At 35.7% G+C, this 18,788-nt stretch overlaps 1 protein-coding gene across 1 annotated transcript in view; it reads left to right on the top strand.

The window, feature by feature from the left end:
• Positions 1 to 18,788, top strand: part of LOC118172970 (transcription initiation factor TFIID subunit 4-like) — a 142,851-nt gene that overhangs the window by 72,575 nt on the left and 51,488 nt on the right. The window contains exon 13 of the mRNA XM_035337171.1: positions 968 to 1,024. Within this exon, the coding sequence (XP_035193062.1) occupies positions 968 to 1,024 (57 nt within the window). The remainder of the gene's footprint in view (positions 1 to 967; positions 1,025 to 18,788) is intronic.

Here is an 18,788-nt window from a genome sequence, read left to right as displayed (position 1 = left end):
TTTAAATCTCCAATACTGAAATCAAACAACTACATCTTTCAGGTATCTGGGATATCAGTTTTCCATGAATGTTACAAGTTTCATTGTAGCTTCTTAGAACTTTCTTTGGAACTTTTTCTAAAAACTGAGAAATCGTACAATTAAAATAGTATAATAGTGCATATATTATCTACCTCTGGAGTTTTGAACTTCATCAATTTGGGTATACTTAGCATAAAGAAAAACTTGGTAGTTTTAACATATGGTTGTAAAACAATATGTATCAGCAGAAATGTACTATTATGGGTTGTTATTGCAGTTAGATGGTTATTCTTAACGCATTTTTGGAGTTATTCCTGTTCCTGAAAGAAAATATGAAAGTTGCTATTTAGTATTGTGTTCTGTTTAAAAAATGACAACATTAATCAACTTTAATATTAGTAGTAGTACATGAATGAATTGATGTACATGAATGAATTGCATGTATTTCTATTCTGTACTCAAAGCAAAGCTCATACAGAATGCAACATCTTTATTTGTGAAGGTTTGCTGAGAGGGTGACTTTACAGCTGTTTTCTGCATGTTCTGTACCAACAGATTAAAAAAAAAAAAAAAAAAAAAAAAAACGGAGTTGTGAACTGTAAATTATTTTAAAATAATTGATTATGAGGGGTTTAAATTAAAAAGATCAGTAGTGGAAAGGGTGTTGATTCTACTCTTGGAATTACGGAAACTTGGCAAAAACGTAGTATTAGTGCTTTTAAAAAAAATTAAATCTGGAGTAGATCTTATTTACAACTGAATATTTAACAGTCTTTTTGGTGAGGCCTACAGGTTTGAAATTGCACTTCTATGAATTTAAGCAACCCATCTTTCACACCTTGTCTCTTGTTCCCCTTTCTTTGCTATTTTTTAACTTACTGCAACAGATGAGGGGTTCTTAAACCATCTGTTAACCTTTTTTCCCCATTTTTTTTTAAACATGTAGAGTCGCTCAAGGCAAGAAGACCCAGAGCAAGCTAGACTGAAACAAAAAGCAAAGGAGGTAAGCAGAGCTAGAGATCATTACACTTGACATTTCAAGGCTTGAACATATTAATTTTTTATGCCTTGCTACTTGTATATCGTTAATAAAAATCTGACTAAAAACTTTTTAGGATGTATTTGTTGCTTTGCCTTTGATCTTAATGTTTGCAAACTAATACATTAATACATGTGAAGCCTAAGGAGATTTTATAAGAGAATATTTCCATACATTACATTTTCATTTCCATTTTAGGTAGCTGTAGCTTTTGTTGGGTTGTTGATGACAGCAGCATTAGATTTTGGTGTAAAATATATGCCTTTGTCTTTTTGTAAAATGTCACTTTTCCAGAAATGTGTTACTTAACAATTTTGGTCTGGCAACAGTCTTTCAAGTAAGGTAATTGCCAGTCATTTTCTCTACGGTGGGGTTAGGCTGTATTGTTTACTCATCATTCGACATTATAATAATCTAAAAATTATCAAATAATTTCAGTTGAAGTTCAGATATGTTATTGTTAGAGTAACATTTTGTGAAGTAGAGTACTTTAATTTGCTGTAAATGAGAGTGGCTGTCCTTTGCTTAAGGCATCTTATAGCTTAGGATCAAGTTGTGACTTAAACCAATTAAAAAGACTAAAATATCTATCAGCTGAAAGTCATTCCTGTTTTTTAAAAAATAGCAGCAATATATACAGCAAACTCATGCTGTTTTTTTCTTTAGCTAACTTATTTGGGTATATGCATTAGAAGATAATAATGATACATTAGAAGGTAATATATACAGAAAAATGCATATAACAAGTTCTTTTCTATTGACCTGTTCTTCCTGTTTTGTTTCCCTTCTGGCAGTATTCTGTAGTTCCGTTAGCTACACAGATTTTATATATGTAGCAGACAAAAAATCCAAGTACGTAGTTGAGTTTTATTGTCCTTTTTCACTATGTGATTTCATAGTAAGATTTGCTGAAATGAGTTCTTGTAAACTGTAGGCCATGCCTTAGTGTTTCCAGTTTTGGCTCTGTCAAGTATTCAAATGAAATTTGGCAGGAAAAGACACAGCATTGTAATACTACTTTACTACGTGGCCAGTATATGCAAAGGAAGAATCGGATTTGAAAGTATGTGGAAATAACTCATGGCAGGCAAAACTTGCATTTGAGCTGAGAACTAAAAGAACCATGCTGCTGGAAATGAAAGCAAGCTAGAAATATGTGCATTTCTTGCTGCCACTGTATTTCTATTCATTGTAATTCTTTTTTGGTCACTGGAAACTTGGAGAAGCAAAGGCAAATAACAGGACAAAAAAACATATTTCCTAATAGTCAGAATTAAATAGTGGCTCTCTTTATAGCTGTGATGGAAGATTTGCGCTCTAGCCAGGGCTATTGCTTTTGGTGTGACTGTGGGATTACCTCTCCCTGGTATGAAAATTTGGAATTTCCATATAAGCTGCATTTCTTACCCACTAGAGGGAGTGACACGGTGCTGACATGTGAATAAAAGCAAGTGTATGAAATTGTATTGTAAGTAATGGTAATAATGGTATTAATTAGGAGGTAGAGAATATTTTGGTGGTAACCTCATTAAAAATGCTCAGATCAAACTGGTATGTGATTTTCAAGTAGTCGTGTTCCTGAATACGATAACATGTTTGAGTAAGTGCAGAGTGAGTACTAGGTTTTCTGTTTTGAGTGCTGCACCCTATTCTTTTGTACATTAGCCCTGCCTTTTTTCCCACCCTTCTAATGAAAGTATATAATTTGCTGGCACCATGCCTCTGTCTGAAGTTGAATTTCATTCTACATATTTGAAACCATAAGAAATATAAGCATGTCTCTGTTTTTAGTAATTAGGGTTCTAAGTCTCTTTCTTCAGCTAATTTAGAGGCTTTCACCTAAAATATTTAAATATGTTTAATAAAAACATATTATTCTGCGTTAACTTTTGCAAAGGGGTAGAGGAAGTGGAATTGACAAGACTTTAGTTTAATATTTTTTATACTTTTTTTCTGCATTTGATAATGATTATATGCCTATCCCTTAGTTGCATTGATGAAATTAAAAAAACAACAAACACACACAAACAAAAAAGGATTTTATAGTGCAAATGGTTCATTAGAGGGTCTTTTGCATAGGTTTGTTATTTGAAATTAAAAGTTTTGAATCGACTTGTACAAAATTGTATGAACTTCAAAACTTCACTGCCAACTGGACTACTCTTAAATATGCATATCACCAATAACTGAGAGAGAAAATAGGTTTCTTCCAAGTTTTGAATGAGCAGATGAATATAATACTTTCAGCTTTGATAATAAGTTGAATTTGAAACTGTGTTTCTATGATTTCCATGTCTCGAATATTGCCTGAAGACCCTTGCTGCTCAGGTATCCTTCTGGCCAGTGGTAAAGTGGCTCCTAGGTTGTGCTTTGAGAAGCATAAAGAAGACGTCCAAAAAATCTGCAACATTTTTAGCTTGTGTTACATATTCAGTGATACAATTGTCAGACAATTTTCTTATCAGCAAAGCAGCTGATATTACATTATTATGAAACATATAATGTTATAGGATTCATACTGTGCCTGCATTTGAACAGTGACACCACTGCATTCCTTCTGCTAACAAAGGAGTCTGGAATGGTCCTCTCCAAAACTGTCATCAGTACTATGCCCTGGATTCCTGCCAGATAGAAAAGGGTGAATATCTAAAACAAATGTAACCTATGTATGAAGTCTAAGAAAGGTAATGTAGACCATAATGGGAAGAAAACTGGTCCAAAGTGAGCTTCAAGATATTTACTGAAGACAAAAGTCATAGGGAGGAAGTTAGTTTAAAAATGAAATTGGTAGAATGACGATTATTTTATTTTTGTTTGTACTCCATTTATTAGCCAGACCTCAGACCACTCTGCATATTGTTTGATCAAACTGCATAAATCAAGTTTAAACTGCATTTAAATATTTACCAAAACAAACAGAAGCTCCATCTACGTATGGTCTTACTGCAGAAACTAGACATAACAGGCAGGTTTCATTCACACACAGGCTTGCACTGTTTTAGTTAACTCAGTACAAACCCACTCTTATTTCAGTTTGATTGACTTATTTTGCTTTAGCATTAGCCTGTTTCAAATGGACTTGAGTGAAAGCAGTAGGAGAATGTGCCTGTGGGGGTTTATGTTGCTTAAAACTCTCCGTTTACTTTCACACTTTTAAACTGCTACAGCTTTCTATGGTTTTGTACTGGACATTACATGATTTTAATGGTAAACCTATTTAACTACTGAAATTATTTTCCACTGAGACTATTTCAGGGAACTATTTACATTGTTTTGTAACAAATTCTGAAACATTTAACTCTCAGTACAACTTGATATAAGAAATAACAATTTGTGAGCAGTGTCTATTTCATATTACATGACTAAAGCTTTTAAAATTAGGTTTTAGAAAATACACTTTGATTTATGTTGTCTGTTGGGAGAATACTGTCACAAGTCACAAATATAAGTTAAAGAAAAAAGGGTTCATTAAATAGGACATAAAACAAGCCATATAACTGATAGCAGGAATAGATTAAGATTAGGAATAATTGAGTCAACACCTAGTAATTAATAATATAAATGACTTGAAAGAGATGGCGGAGGTAAGATCCTAAACGTCCTTTCTGTCATGGATATTTTTCTACATATTCAGTATATATTGGCTAAAAATCTTTTAATTTAAAAGTGAAGTAGCTGAGTTTGTTGATCCTGAAAGATTAACTTGGTTAAAATCTTTGTGTCATCACCAACCAAGAATATTGCATAATAATAAAAATTTAAACCAGACACCATAAATGTCTGGGCATGTATCCAGGACCTAGATCAGTTCAGATAACTCTCAGATGAATCTATTCTCAGATGTACTTGTTAACCATGCAAGTGAAATCTCAAACCTGTTGATATTCATAATAGAAGCCTTACTAATTTCATGGGAAGCCAGAAGACAGTCCATTTACATACCTTTATCAGTGCAGGTAGCCCATCTTTCTACAGTCTGATGCAGTCCTTTAACAGTAGCATGTATTTAAGCAGGTTGCTGCCATGACTGTTACACTGGCAAGGAGCTTTGGAAGTACCCAGTTCTTGTATAAGCTGACCAGGGGCAGTTTTTTTCCATATGCCCTGCATCATTGTGGAACCCATTCCACCTGGGTGCTGTCATCCCCCATGTCTGCAATGTCTTCTGTAACTAGAATCTTGTTTATTTAAGTTTTAAATTTAGAAATGTATTCGTTGCTGAGGTGTACGTGCAAAAACATCTGGGCTGTTAAGAGAGAGAGATCTGTTAGAAGCCATAGGATCCATCTCTCACTTAAAAATGTTAATGAAATGTGTACATAATATGTAGATTTCATAATGTATATTTTACTTCTAAAACTGCCTTTGAAATTTTAAACCCCACATAAGAACGTAAATTTTCTTAGCAGAAGTACTGAAACTCAAGTGTTATATATTTATTAAGATTATGAAAACAGTTTTATTCAGAATAACTTCTTGTCACAATATTAATATTTATCAACTCAATATGAGTGGATTCTTGTAAAATATTTAAATAATAGTCTACTGCAGTTACCCCTGTTTTCAAAAGGCATTATTGAAATGAGAAGCAAATGAAAAGGATTTTGTTTGTTTTGGTAAGTTCATTTATTCACCTTTTTAGTGAAACTAAAGTAATTATAGATTGTACCAGTAATTCAGTATATTTGGTGATGAGATATCTCAAGTCTTCTATTGTATCATAACTGACATAAAAGTATCGATTCAAAAGCAACCATCTTCTCTTAAAAGGTTTCTTATAAAAAAATCCACTGAGAAATGGAGCATTTGGACAGAAATAAGTTTGAATTAAACTTCCATTTAGCTCTGTAACCCATCTGAGGGTCAGTAGATGGAAGGAAGGAAAAACTACGAGCATGATAGCTGAAGTAATGAAATACTGCAACTGAGATACAGCAATATATAGGCAACAAAGAGTCCTCAGAACTTGGTTGTTTCATAAATGTTTTACTGCATCAGGTTACCAATGCTGTGGCCATGATGCAGAAGGAATGCCAGTGGTTTTGTCAATACATGCAGGAGGTTATCTAACAGTCACTTTGTTTACACTTTCCCTTTTCCACAGTTCTATTGTTTGTACCCAGAAAAACGCTTACAATATTTCAGTACTGAGTCTGCGCAACACTGCTGTGGATTTGGCTTTAGAGTACAAAATTCTCCTGAAGTTATAAAGTTGTTGCTGTGACTTTAAATGTTAATATTAAACTTGCATCTTAGAAAGAAGTGGTCTTGTTGTTATCAGTCAAAATACTTTCATGAAAATCCTGCTGCGTTATCAAGCTTACTGCTTTTATGTTAAATGTATTTTTTCCTTTTGAGTAGAGATTACTTCAGATGTACAGATATATTATGATAACAGTCACAAATTTTGATAACTGGAGTTGATTATGAACTCCTGGGAAGGACAGGAGAGGAACAGTGTTATATTTGCATATGCAAATACTGCTCATGAAGAAACAAGATTTATCTATAACTAGTAACAAATTTATTGCATGTGAAGCTCAACGTGTAGATCTTCAAAATTGGGTATTACTTCAAAAATAGTGGATATTGCCAAAAGAGTTTCCTGTGTTTCCAAGGATAATGTATTACCCCGACATGAATTCTGGAAGTATTTAAGACCTTCATGCAACAGTAATCTTATTGTTCAGCAGAACTATTTGCATATACTTTTATAAAATTGAAGTCCATGACACTTCCAACCTGTTTTCATGTGGTTGGAGCAGAAGTGATGGCAGGTGCTTGGCTGAAGATGAAGTGTGGTGTTACCTTTGCTAACAGAGTTAGAAAACTGGGTAATGGACAAAAAAAGATGCCATGGGATCAAAGGAATGGATGTAATGCTTTCCAGTTGAGTCAAATTGTTTTTATTCTTGCTTAAGTAAAATGTATATTAATTGGAGTAGAGTCAAGGGCTAGATTGGTCTTTTTTCTAACCCAAAATTAACCCAAGATTACCTCATTAGTCTAGCAGAAATCGAAGTTAAAACTGATCCTGTCCAGCACAGTAATTTCCTTCTACAAAATCATATTGTTGGAGTTCCATAGTGCTACATGATTTTAGTCTACCTACAGAGCCTAACTCTAGTTTAGTTAACAAAAAAGCTCATTTTGTGTGACTGCTGTAACTGTTGCTTTTAACATTATAAAAGGTAAGTGTTCTTTTAATGATGTATGAGCTAAACGTATGGCCCTTCTTAACAAACTAACTCTATTTTTGTATTTGTTACCTTTTGGTAATGTAAGCCAACAACACTTTTTATCATGGTTATCTAGAAAACTATCTGGTTATGTAGAACTTTATTTGACTCCATTGCTAGATTTACATACAAATGTGAATGCATTGTGTGAGAAGGATCAGTAGCATCGATTGATTTGTTGTGGTACCACACAGACCTGTGTCAGACTTGGGAGCCTTTGTATCCTGGGTGTTTATAAGCAAAGCAAAAGGAAGTGGAGAAGGGGGACTGATGCAAAACAAAATGCGATAGGTGAGAATGACAGCAGAAAGGGACGAGAAGTAAAGTGATGTAGTCAAGCATTATTCATTGTTTAGCTGGTGTCTAGTGTCACGATAAAAGTGATCTTGAAAGACGTATTTGAAAGATAGCAGCCTTCAGTTTAACACAGCAGCATTGTAATTTCCTTAGGTTTTGTATAACAAGTGTATCTGTACTGATGCAATCTGCTACTTGAGCCATCAGCAGCTATGCAAGCAAATGAAATACAGTAATAGTCTTAGCTTTATTGCTGAAAGGTTCCCGTGTGGCTCTCCAAGAATTTGAGGACATAGAACAAGCAACAGTCATACACATTTATAAAAGTTAGCTTTTTTTCCTAGATTTTTACTTGATTTACAAAATTTCAAGTGTGTACTCTAATTTTGGATAAAACTAGTGAGGAACATTTGAGACTCATTCCTAAATTAGAGTTTAACTTTGCTCTGAAACATACTTGGTTTGTGTTTGAATATTTCACAAAGCACGATAGCTGTTCTAAATTCTGCTCTGCCTAATGTATTTAACTTTTTAAAAAGCTGAAAAGGAGGCAGGGGAGGGGAAATCCATCTCTGTTGTTTACATTGTCTTCCAGATTGCATTCAGGCAGATGGAGTCCTGCCTGCTAAGATTGTTGTAACAAGTAGTCTGTTATTATAAAGTAACAGGACTACTTAAATACAGATTTCCAGAACTTGGGTGTATAATGGGGCAAGCTTTCTGCAAGGAATCTCTGGAGCTGAAAGAGGCTTTTTTGAATCTCATCAAAATACTCCAGCAGGAATTTTCTCTTGCTCCAGTAGGAACTTTCTCTTGTAAAATGAGTACTGCAAAGGTAGCCTTGGACTTTTCCACTGCAGGAAGGTAACAGTAGAATTTTCAACGCTTAGATCTCCTGCAATTTTTTTTCTGTCTGTAGGAAAAAAAAATAATAATGGTTTTGGATTTTTGAAGTACTGCTAAACAAGTAGGTGGCAACTAAGGAGGTGGCAATGCCCTTTTTCTAACCACTTTTGTGTGCCCAGACAGAGAGCTCGGAGAATAGATAAGGAAACAGTTTTCTTCTACCTTTCTGGAGCAAGGTTTGTGATAAGGCTGGTTTGGCTTTGCCTCTCCTTAGTATTAGTATAAGCATCCAGAGGTTCCATGAGAGGCAGTGAAGAACATATTCAATGGTACTTCCTTTTCCAAAACATTTTTTACATTCTTTTTATGTATTTGAATTTATATTTATGTAGATATACATCAGATCAGTTTCTTAAAAGAAGACATGAAGACTGAATTTCCAGTTCTCTTTCTGCCTCTGACCTACTATGGGTCTTCCTCAGGTATAAACAACAGCGTGTTTAATTTGTCACTCTGGCACAACTTTAAATAAATAAATAAAATCATTTGGAGCAGGATGTGAATGTGGAAAAATCATATAACTATTTTATGTAAACACTGCAGCAGATTTAATTCCCTGCTGATCTGGCAAAATAATAGCGCTTTAGACTTTAGAATATGATTGCGTATTTAATAAGCAGAGGGCAGCAAATGTCAGCTGTGTCTGGCTGTCAGAACCTGAAGAGGATGCTGGGACAACAATATAAATTATGAGCTGTCTTGGTCCCTTAGTCAAGCCTGCCCTGTGATACTGAGGCTTGCAGGGAGAGGTCAAGGTGTACTTAGGCTTCAGCCTGCAGGGCAAGTTTTCCCCCATCCTCTGTATGCGCATTGGTTTCTTACTCCAAAATAAACCTGAATGAGGGCTTTAATTCTGCTGCTGAGCTAACATGTTTGTAAGCCCTGTTTGGCAGCCTCTGAGCGCCTGAGGCAGCACACAGCTGCCAGCTTTCATCTGCCCCCAGTTCCTCCGGGCGCTGCGAGTCACATGGTGTGACCTAAGGGGATGGAGACGCACCTACTAAATCTTCTGTTCCTCTGCCCACTCAGTCTGGGTACTGCACATTGCACCGGCAGCAGGCAGCTGGCCATCAGCAATCAGCTGCATACCTCCTGCTGACAAATCTTCAGTCACTTTTCTGTGCGAGACCCACATACGGACATCTACCCGTGGTCCCCACGTCTACTCCCTGTTGTAGGCTGGAAGGGCATTTGCATGTTCTGTCCTTTTACAATGGAATGCATACACTTGGTAGCTTGTACTGCATTTCATGAAATCTGTGATCTGTTTCTAGCCTGTTAGTGCGAGATGAAAGAGTTTATAGAAGCAAAGTTAAAGATGGAACTGTAGTGGTAAAATTTTAAAAAGGGTAATTTAAAACTTCCTTGCCAGCACATTTCTGAGAGACCTGAAATATGTGTGAGTGATACTTTTGTGTATTTCCAAGTAATTTATAAGATACACAAGGCATTAATTTTCACAGACTTCTTGACGAATATTTTGTTTAGCAGATTATGAAATTAGACACAAAGAAGTAGTCTGATTCTTTAAGTCTGCTTGGTAAAGCCGTGCTATAATTTTCTTCTAAGGTTTGTCAGCATCTGTCAGCGTGTGCTAGGATGTGACAATGTATGTTTATGTACTTATGTATGTATGTACTGTTAGTAATGTGAACATTACTTTGTTGTCACTGTCAGGTTTGTTGTGGTAGTTTTGGCTATGGAACCTTCATACAGTTAACAGTAAGTAGGGTGAAAAGCAGCAGTTTTGACTTAGTAAATACTAAACATTTCTGTCCATAGCTGCATTATAGAAGGATGTTTCTGTTCAATTGCAAGTCAAGTGGCTGGTCAGTAATATAAGGTGAGGTCGTGAAAGGTGGGTTAGCATCTATTTCCTGATTTTAGTTTAGTCTTTTCATTAAAAAGATCTTTGTGTCAGCCTGTGAAAGTCTACCAATAGTTGCATCATCTCGGTTGAATAATGAGATACTGCTCAACATACCCTTACAACATATTTCCCTTCTTGTAATAGTATATTTTAAATAAAAAAATGCATTGCTGCCACTCACAATGTAGACAGTATAGTTGTTTTTCTCTGACAGATGTGTTTACTAAAGATAGATATGATTATATCTAAAATATAGACATTTGAAAAGCATTATTGCATTTTTTAGTTTATTAGGCCATTGAGTAAGGATTGGTAAGACCTTTGTTTTCATTTAATGTCAAATTGTTGCTGAGTTTGTGGATAACTTCTAGTTTTTCTTGGAAGTGGTTAGAAAGTTGTGAATGGGATTTTTTAGAATGGGAAAGTGATACGTTTTTGTACCTATGAGTTTCTGTACACTGAGGTGTTATAGTTACGTTGAAGCTGATATCTCAGTATTCTGTAGGACTGATGTGAAGCAAATTGATAAACAGTATGATGCAATTACAGTTCCTAGATTTATTGACTCTGCACAGCCATGCAAAAATCTGCACTGGCAATTTGAAGTACAGAGTATGTTTCCTTACACTTCTGTGTCCTTTCCCTTTACAACTGGTAAATCTGTTTTTATTTACAACAGAAACTTGAATTCTTGAAACAGAAGCAACAATGTGTAGATTTCTGAAAATCTTTGTTAATTTTCTTTTTTGACATATCAGTCTTGTGATGTTTTAAAAGGTTTTTCACCCTATATGGCCAAAGGTTTTGTTCAAATGTCAAGGTGCATTAAAATCTAATAATTTCCCAAAAGGTAGGAATAAATCCTGGAAGAAGTGCTCGTATCTGGCAAACATACCAGACAAGGCAAATAGGCCTTAAGAAGATATACAAATATGCAAAACGGGGAATTAGACAACATAAAACTGAGATCAGGTGTTAATTGTGCACAGGAAGACAATACAGATGTAGAATGCATGTATTTGGGGCTATAACTAGAATGTGAAATTGTAACGGATGGCAGAACAAAATACATTTGAAAAGTGACTGCAGTACTGGAAAGAACAGCATTAGAGCTGAATTTGAGTAGCCTCCTAACGCAAAGGAAAGGAAAACAGCTTTGTGATGAAATTTGCAGATGCTTACGATGTTGAAGTTGAGAATATTAATAGATCTAGAGGAAAATTCACAATGTCTGTAAACAATACACGAAATAATCCAGTACATGTAATTTCTTTTGTTAACAAGAGATTCTAACCGTTGGAGATCTGAAGTAAAATGGGTTGAGGCAGGATTGCATGGGGCAGCCTTTCTCTCTGGCAAGCCAAATGGCCTGGGGGAGCCAGCCCCAGAAAAGGGGCCCTCAGCCCCCCCAACCCTCCTCCTTCCTCCACGTGAGGGCATCTTCCAGGCTGCTCCCAGCACAGCTGCCTTTGGGCCACTCATGTTGGGTGTCACAGAGGCTTGCTGAGGTCACAGTGGCCACTGCTGTCCTGCCTTTGCCGTGGGCCCTATAAGACAGGCCCCCTGCAGCTGGCCCACCAGCTCAGTCCTCTGAGAGCCAGCGTACGTGGCAGGAAGAAGGCTAGAGAAGGAGCAAGGCGAGCAGCAGCCCTCCTCGGTGTGAGGACAACAATGCGGTCTGAGGAAGCACCGAGAAGGAGCTAACAAGAGGAAGGTGTGTCATGGGCAGAGGGAAAGCACCTCCAGCACAAAAGACACCAGTGCCCGGGGGATGTCTGGTGCCCAGCCCACAGACATGTATCAGAGATATAATTGGCACCACAGCAATGTGGGGAACAGGCCAGCCCCTCAAAAATACAGCGCCAGGGGGCCTGGGCCTGGCCCGTGGTGCAGTGGTGGTGTGCACTGGATTGTACTGGAGATGTTATCTCAGAGGAGAAAGGTAATTTGAGGTCATGAGAAACTCTCTGGCAGGGTTCTCAGAGAACAGTTAATAATTTCAGTTTTGTCAAAGTTTAATCTCGGTCATTTATATAGACATAAAACATAATTCACTGGTGAGTTTTGTGTGTGTTGTGTGCAGTCACGATGCTCAGCAGGAGGTGTGGGATTTCAGTAATGATAGTGTTCTGCTCAATGGGTTTTGATGTGTTGGATGTAGAGCAATTGTGATACGTTTTAAAATATCTTGTAAATTGTTACATTATCAAAATGCATGTTTCTTTAATTTGTCATATCGATTGATGATTCCATGATGACTAATATATATAATGGTGTCTGTGATCTGCTCAGCTATACTAAAAGTAAATGAACGTGCATTTCACAGATATTCTCAGGTAATTTTATCTGAGGCATTAAAAATAATTCCTCAGTTAAAAATGCTCATCTATCCATCTGTCCCGATGGGGAGATTGTCTCTGGTTAGTACTGAAATTTAAAAAACAACCCCCTTAAATCTGATGCTCCCATGGAGGAGAAGATATCTGGCTTAGCATTCTTGCCATCATTTGGTAATATGGAGATCATGTAGTAGACTGTGCTAAATGGCAGAATAACCTGACTGTTTTGTCTAAGAGATTACTATTTTTGCTTTGTTTGCCTCCTAGTGCATTTTTGCCCGTCACTTTTAAAATGTCTGTTCTTAACATTTAAAATATTAGAAATTGAATTCTCCTCTATTCCATTGCAGCAACATTGGAATAAGTCTACTGATATCAGTGACAGTATTCAAAACAGAATTTTTCCCTCTTGTATTAGATGTGATCTCATATCAAAACATGTCCTGTGGACAATTATGATTTGTTGTTGTTAGTTACATTTAACATTTTTGTTTAAATGCAAAATATTTTTAATTATATATATAAAATAATCTGTCTTTATACATTTTGTTGAAAAATCAACTCAAAATGTGATTTTGGATTAGTTTCCAGTGTTGCATATAGAGCATACATTTCCAATCTCCTTACTTTGATTTTATTTAAGATGCAAAGAAGGTAAAGTTTTTTAATGCACCAAATCTTTTGTCTTTTTGCAGTACTTTCACATCTTATTACAGCTGGTTTTGATAATAAATTGTGAGCCCGAGTTTGTAATACATTTTATAAAATGGAGTCCTTTGGTGAGTTGGTTACTGAAACAATAAGCGTTTGTGACAGGTTGTTTGCTGAATACTTCCTCTGTGCATATGGCAGATCATAGTTCAGTTGTTAGCAGATTATCCATTGTGCCTTGATGTTAAAAGAGGATACATTGCAGCCTGTGTTTAAAGCTGTTCTGCACTGTCCTAACAATGCTTATGTTGAGTAGGATCTAAGAGAAGTTGGGGAAGTTCACACATACTAAGGGAAAAAATTGAACACAATGGATAGATTGTAGTGATTTTAGCTTTCTGTTTGTGATCTCTGATAATATTTGTTGTGATTTTTTTCCACTGAATTTAAACTTGCTTTGAAGCGAGAGTGAGTAAATCAGTTTTATACTAGAACATCATTAAATATTCTTCAAATTTATAGCCCAAAGAGAACTTTTAAAGGCATTTAGAACCATTATTACTTAAGGGCAAGTATTTTAATCCCACACTTATAAAACTGCTCTGGTCAGAACAGTGAGGTTTTTTAGACATCAGTACTTTAAACAAAAATTTTAGGATGTAAGGAATTTTTACTCAATTAGAAAAGGAAAGTCTGAAATACTTGTTTCCAAGATTGTGAGGAAGAGTAACGTCTTATACAGGCATAGTCTGTAGTTTTCCTTCCTTATTTTACTATGCGAGGGAATATGAGCAAAGAATATAGTGGAATTCTTCTGTCACGAATTATATGCTGCTGGTGGTGACACAGATCTTAGTTTTAATGTGTTGCAAGATCATTAAGATCATCTAATTCACAGGTTCAACTGAAATAAATTGATAATGAATTAAACCTCCAATGTGTTATTTTGGAGACTGGGAGAATGTTTTTCAGAAAACCAGAAGGAAGAGAGAAAGATTGGAAAATATTTTACTAGAATAATTTAATAGAATAAAGAATAGAATTAGAATTAAATAGAATTAATATAGAATATAGAATAATAGAATTAGAATTAAATAGAATTAATATAGAATTAATAGAATAGAATTAATAGAATAAAGAATAATTTACTAGAATAATTTTACTGAATATAAGGAGGTACATTTTAGATAATCTCATTTTCTTTTTAATGCAGATTTGATTCTTTGATTATTATTTATTTATCATTCTATAAACGTTAAGGATTCTTATGTATTGGGAATGTAGGCATTCTTATAATGTAAATAATAGTGCAACTATTGCATTAACTTCATCTGTTAGCGATAAAGGTTTTCAAGAACAATTGACTTTGAATAAAATGAATTAATTAAGGTATTCTTAAAGTGCTAAGCTTAATGTAACTGCAGTTCTTTAAAGCAGAAAAACAAGAGAGAAAACAAATAATGCCCCTTAAGCAGATGCTTATTCATGTAGGATAGCTACTCTTTGATTTTGGAGAGGTGGTGTGACTTGGAGTTGGAAACCTTGATTTATTGTGTCGTTATTTATGTCTGCAATAAACGAGGTATAAGCATAAAACATGAAAAGGAAAATTAGGTATTACACTAGTTCTCCTACTTTTTTGTATTTTATTTACATGAAATAGACATTTTTAATGGCATGTTGCTGTGTCTTTTGTTGACCATATCTGTAAGCCAGGTCTGTCTGCTTGTTTCCATTGGCTTGTCATGTTCACTAATTAGGGAACTGCTGCATGATTCACCTTGTTAATTAGAGGGACTTGCACACAAAGGCCCTTCGGGCAGTGCGAAAGAAGAGCCTAGCACTAGTGCCCTGAGAAAGCTGCAGCCTGTGAAGTAATTCTTCTCATCTACCTTCTATTTTTTATTTGAAATGAATAAATCATTGAGATTTTCCTTGTGGAGTGAGAATGCAAGAATTCACATCTTTGTAAGATGTAAATTATATGTGATCAATAGAAGGGGATGACTACTGTATTGTACTTACAAGATTCCCTAATTTACTACTTGTCAATGTATGAAAAATTGCTTGAAATATTTTGTCCCCACACTGGTATTTTGTTCCCTTGATCTGCAGGAGAAATGAGAAGTAGCGGTTTTGCTGTAGTTAATTCTAAAATAGAAAAGATGTAGATTATTTAAATTTCAAGCTTGTTTTGCATCCCCAGTGGAACTTCCATTTTGCAAGTGAAACCCCAGTACTACCCCCACAACTTTTCAGGGGAAAAAGAAGGTGGGTGTCTGGCTATTTTTGTTCCTCACACTGCTCTGCCTCAAATCTCACTTTTGAACAGAGCAGCATACTTGCTATACTGTGTATTCTTTAGTTGAGTATAGTTCCAGAATAAATTAAAATTGTTTTTGTCATGTCACTTACACTTGATCAAACCACGATACAGGCTGCAAAAAAAAAGGATATTGTGTTAAAAGTGCACAACTAGTCTCCATTCTGCCCATTTCCCATCTGTTTATGACACTTTGGAAATTAACTTCAATCACATTCTTTCCAACTATTTGATTAAAATTACTTATTACAGCCAAATGCTTTTTAGTAGATTGCTGCATTTGCCTCATTTCCTCAAATGAAACTGGCAGTTCAGAGACAGCTCTCCCATAAGAATGGTGTAGAGTACTTATATCAAAATCTGGACGTCTTATTTTTGGAATAATCTAGTTGCTAGAGCCTCTTGTCAGAATTTCTGGTTAGCTACTCTTTCTGCTATTCTGAAGTTTTGTAGTAATGGGATACAGGCTGAGAAATTTTACAAAAAAAAAATTATTTTGAAGAATGGGGTAACCGTTGGCTGACACGTTTTACGGTGTGGCATACTGAAGTTGAGGTCTTCCTGTGTACCTCAGCCTCCAGTTTACCCCCATTTACATTAGCACTAGGAGAAGATCTTAAATTTATTGTCAGTGTCCCACGAGTGAGGATCTCTTGCTTGCACTTGGATTCAGGAACTTGCAAGTGAGTTGATAAAGTTTGAAATGTGGTATTCTTACCATTCCTTCCGTCTGCCCGGACTGCACAAATATGTTTAGTTTCCTTTGAAAAACAGTTTGAGAACATTTGTAATTGTCTTGAGTTGATCCAAAATAAAATGAAGACCTATAACAAAAAAATAGAATACCAAATCTTAGGGAGATTCTTTCAGAACTTCTTCTGATCTTACTACAGCTAAGTACAGACGTCTCAAAAAGTTGTCAGCTCTAATAATGCTGTCTTCTGCCATTCACCTGTCCCTCAGAAGCCCTTTCCTCAAATGATCTGTGTTTGTATCAGCAAATCTACATAGACTGTGGGACCTAGCAAATATAAGGGCTTAAAACAGGGGTGTCTTCAGCTTAATACATAAGAGCCTGGAACTGGTGCTGCTGGAGATAAGTTGTTTGAGAAATAGTTTAACCAAAACCAGACAAAACGTGCTGAAGCTTCAACAACAGGTTTTCAGGAATGAAAAATTGTAATGAATCAGGTTACTGAAAGGGCACAAAGCACACTGCTGTAGAACTCTTTTACAGGAATCCGAAAGACTGTTATTCTAAATTTATTTAGAATATTTAAGGTTATTCAAAAACAACAACAACAAAACTAATTATTATGTATTCTGATACTACAAATATAGCTTAAGTGCTTGGAGAGTTACAGAAATAGATTTAAAATTTAATTTAAAGAAATAACTTTAAAGTTAAATTAGAATAGTGCGTTGTATTTGGAAGACCAAAAAGTCAAACAACTAAGAATATATACATTTAACAAGAAGTAGTTCATAAACGTCTGTGAAGAGTGTTGGTTGATGAAAAGAACTAGTGGGATAAAGATCATTTCTTCAAAGTATTTAGGGAACAAAATAACATTGGAGACAAAAGAATTTCTTCGCGCTTTTGATTTTTTTATAAGCTATGAGTAAGCTGTTAAAAGATTTGCAAGAAAATTAAACCTACAAGTATGAATATATATAAAAATCAGTTCTGACATTACTTATTACTGGACAATGAGGAGATAAAATTGTTTAACTGATTATTATTTAAAAAATCATATTTAACTAGATAATGCACATGACTTGAGAAAATTATGATTAAGGCTTGTCTTTGGGGAAAAATAAAAAAGGCAGGATGCACCTGGCATTTTCTATATCAGAAGTTTAACATTCTCTCAAAAGTAATGGGGCAAATGTTAATGGAAATTTTGAGCAAACTTCTAGAACATAAGATTAAAATAAACAGGATAGGTCTAGTGCAGAAAATACAGTTGGTCAAAAGTACCCCAGTTAAGGTTCCAGAACTGTATTTGTATGCTCATTATTTTTAAGAAACATTCATCTTGGGGGCTGAAATGTTCCCAGCTTAGTCTTTGCCCAGGGTGATTTTTTGAACACAGTGCAATAATTTTCAACTGTTGTTAAGTGTGTGGGAAAGAGAAAAAGCACACACGCACCCCTTTTTCAGTACAGAAAAACCTTCATCTCCTTCAAAGAGATGTGCAGCCATCACAGGTGTCGATTGGAGGTTTTACTGTCTGATGAGAGTACACTTGTGGAGAAGTAGCGTCTAGCTTTATGTTGAAGAAAGTTAGGTATGGTTTAGCCAGGCTGTGAGTGTTTGAAAGTCTCACAGGACGTGTTCCGTGTATGCTTTGCTATTACACATGTAAACCTCCTCTGTGCTGTGTTACTGCAGAGCCACTTCGTAACTTTAGCTACTTTGAGCCAGTTTCTTACCAGCCAGGTGTTGTTGCTGTAGGAGTTCTGTTGACCTTTAGAGACTTGGGTAATGCAGGGAAGAGGAGGGAACCTAGCATGGGCATTCTGCAGGCATTAGCTGTTTTTCAAGACTGACTCTGAGGTTAACAGGTTTACTGATCCTTCTTGATCGTTGTCCTGGACTTGTTGAGGTTACTGCCAGCATTTTTAATGAGTTTCATTTTTTTAATTGGACCCTCTGTCATGGACGTCTTAGGACATGTATAATGGTTCCACATTTCAGGCTCTCCTCAGCAAAAAAGATGGTTTTCCAGGGGGTGCAATCACTGTCTGAGACTGATAGATAAATGCTGCAGAACCATCAATTAAGACAGGCTTTTCCCAGCATATGACCCTGTTATCAAGAATTAAACCATCCATCGCAAACAGAATTAGGAAGGATCTCCATTGATGCCTATTGGCTAGAAATCAATGCTTAAATCATTGTTTATATGATCCTGCTTTCATCAAACATTTCTGCCATTTAGTGCTCTCTGTTGCCAATTTCCTGCTCAGTGTTCAGTCCTGGCTGTCTTCATTCTTGATTGCGGTTTACAGTCTGTCAATATTTATAGTTTCTTTTGGGCTATTAGCCTCTTCTCTGTCCTCTTTTCTTCTTCGCAGACTGTATTTCTGAACTATGCTG

Source organism: Oxyura jamaicensis, chromosome 11, assembly GCF_011077185.1.
Source record: "Oxyura jamaicensis isolate SHBP4307 breed ruddy duck chromosome 11, BPBGC_Ojam_1.0, whole genome shotgun sequence".
Taxonomy (NCBI): Eukaryota; Metazoa; Chordata; class Aves; order Anseriformes; family Anatidae; genus Oxyura; species Oxyura jamaicensis.
Note: the sequence above shows the minus strand (reverse complement) of the source record. Positions and strands in the feature narration are given on the sequence as shown.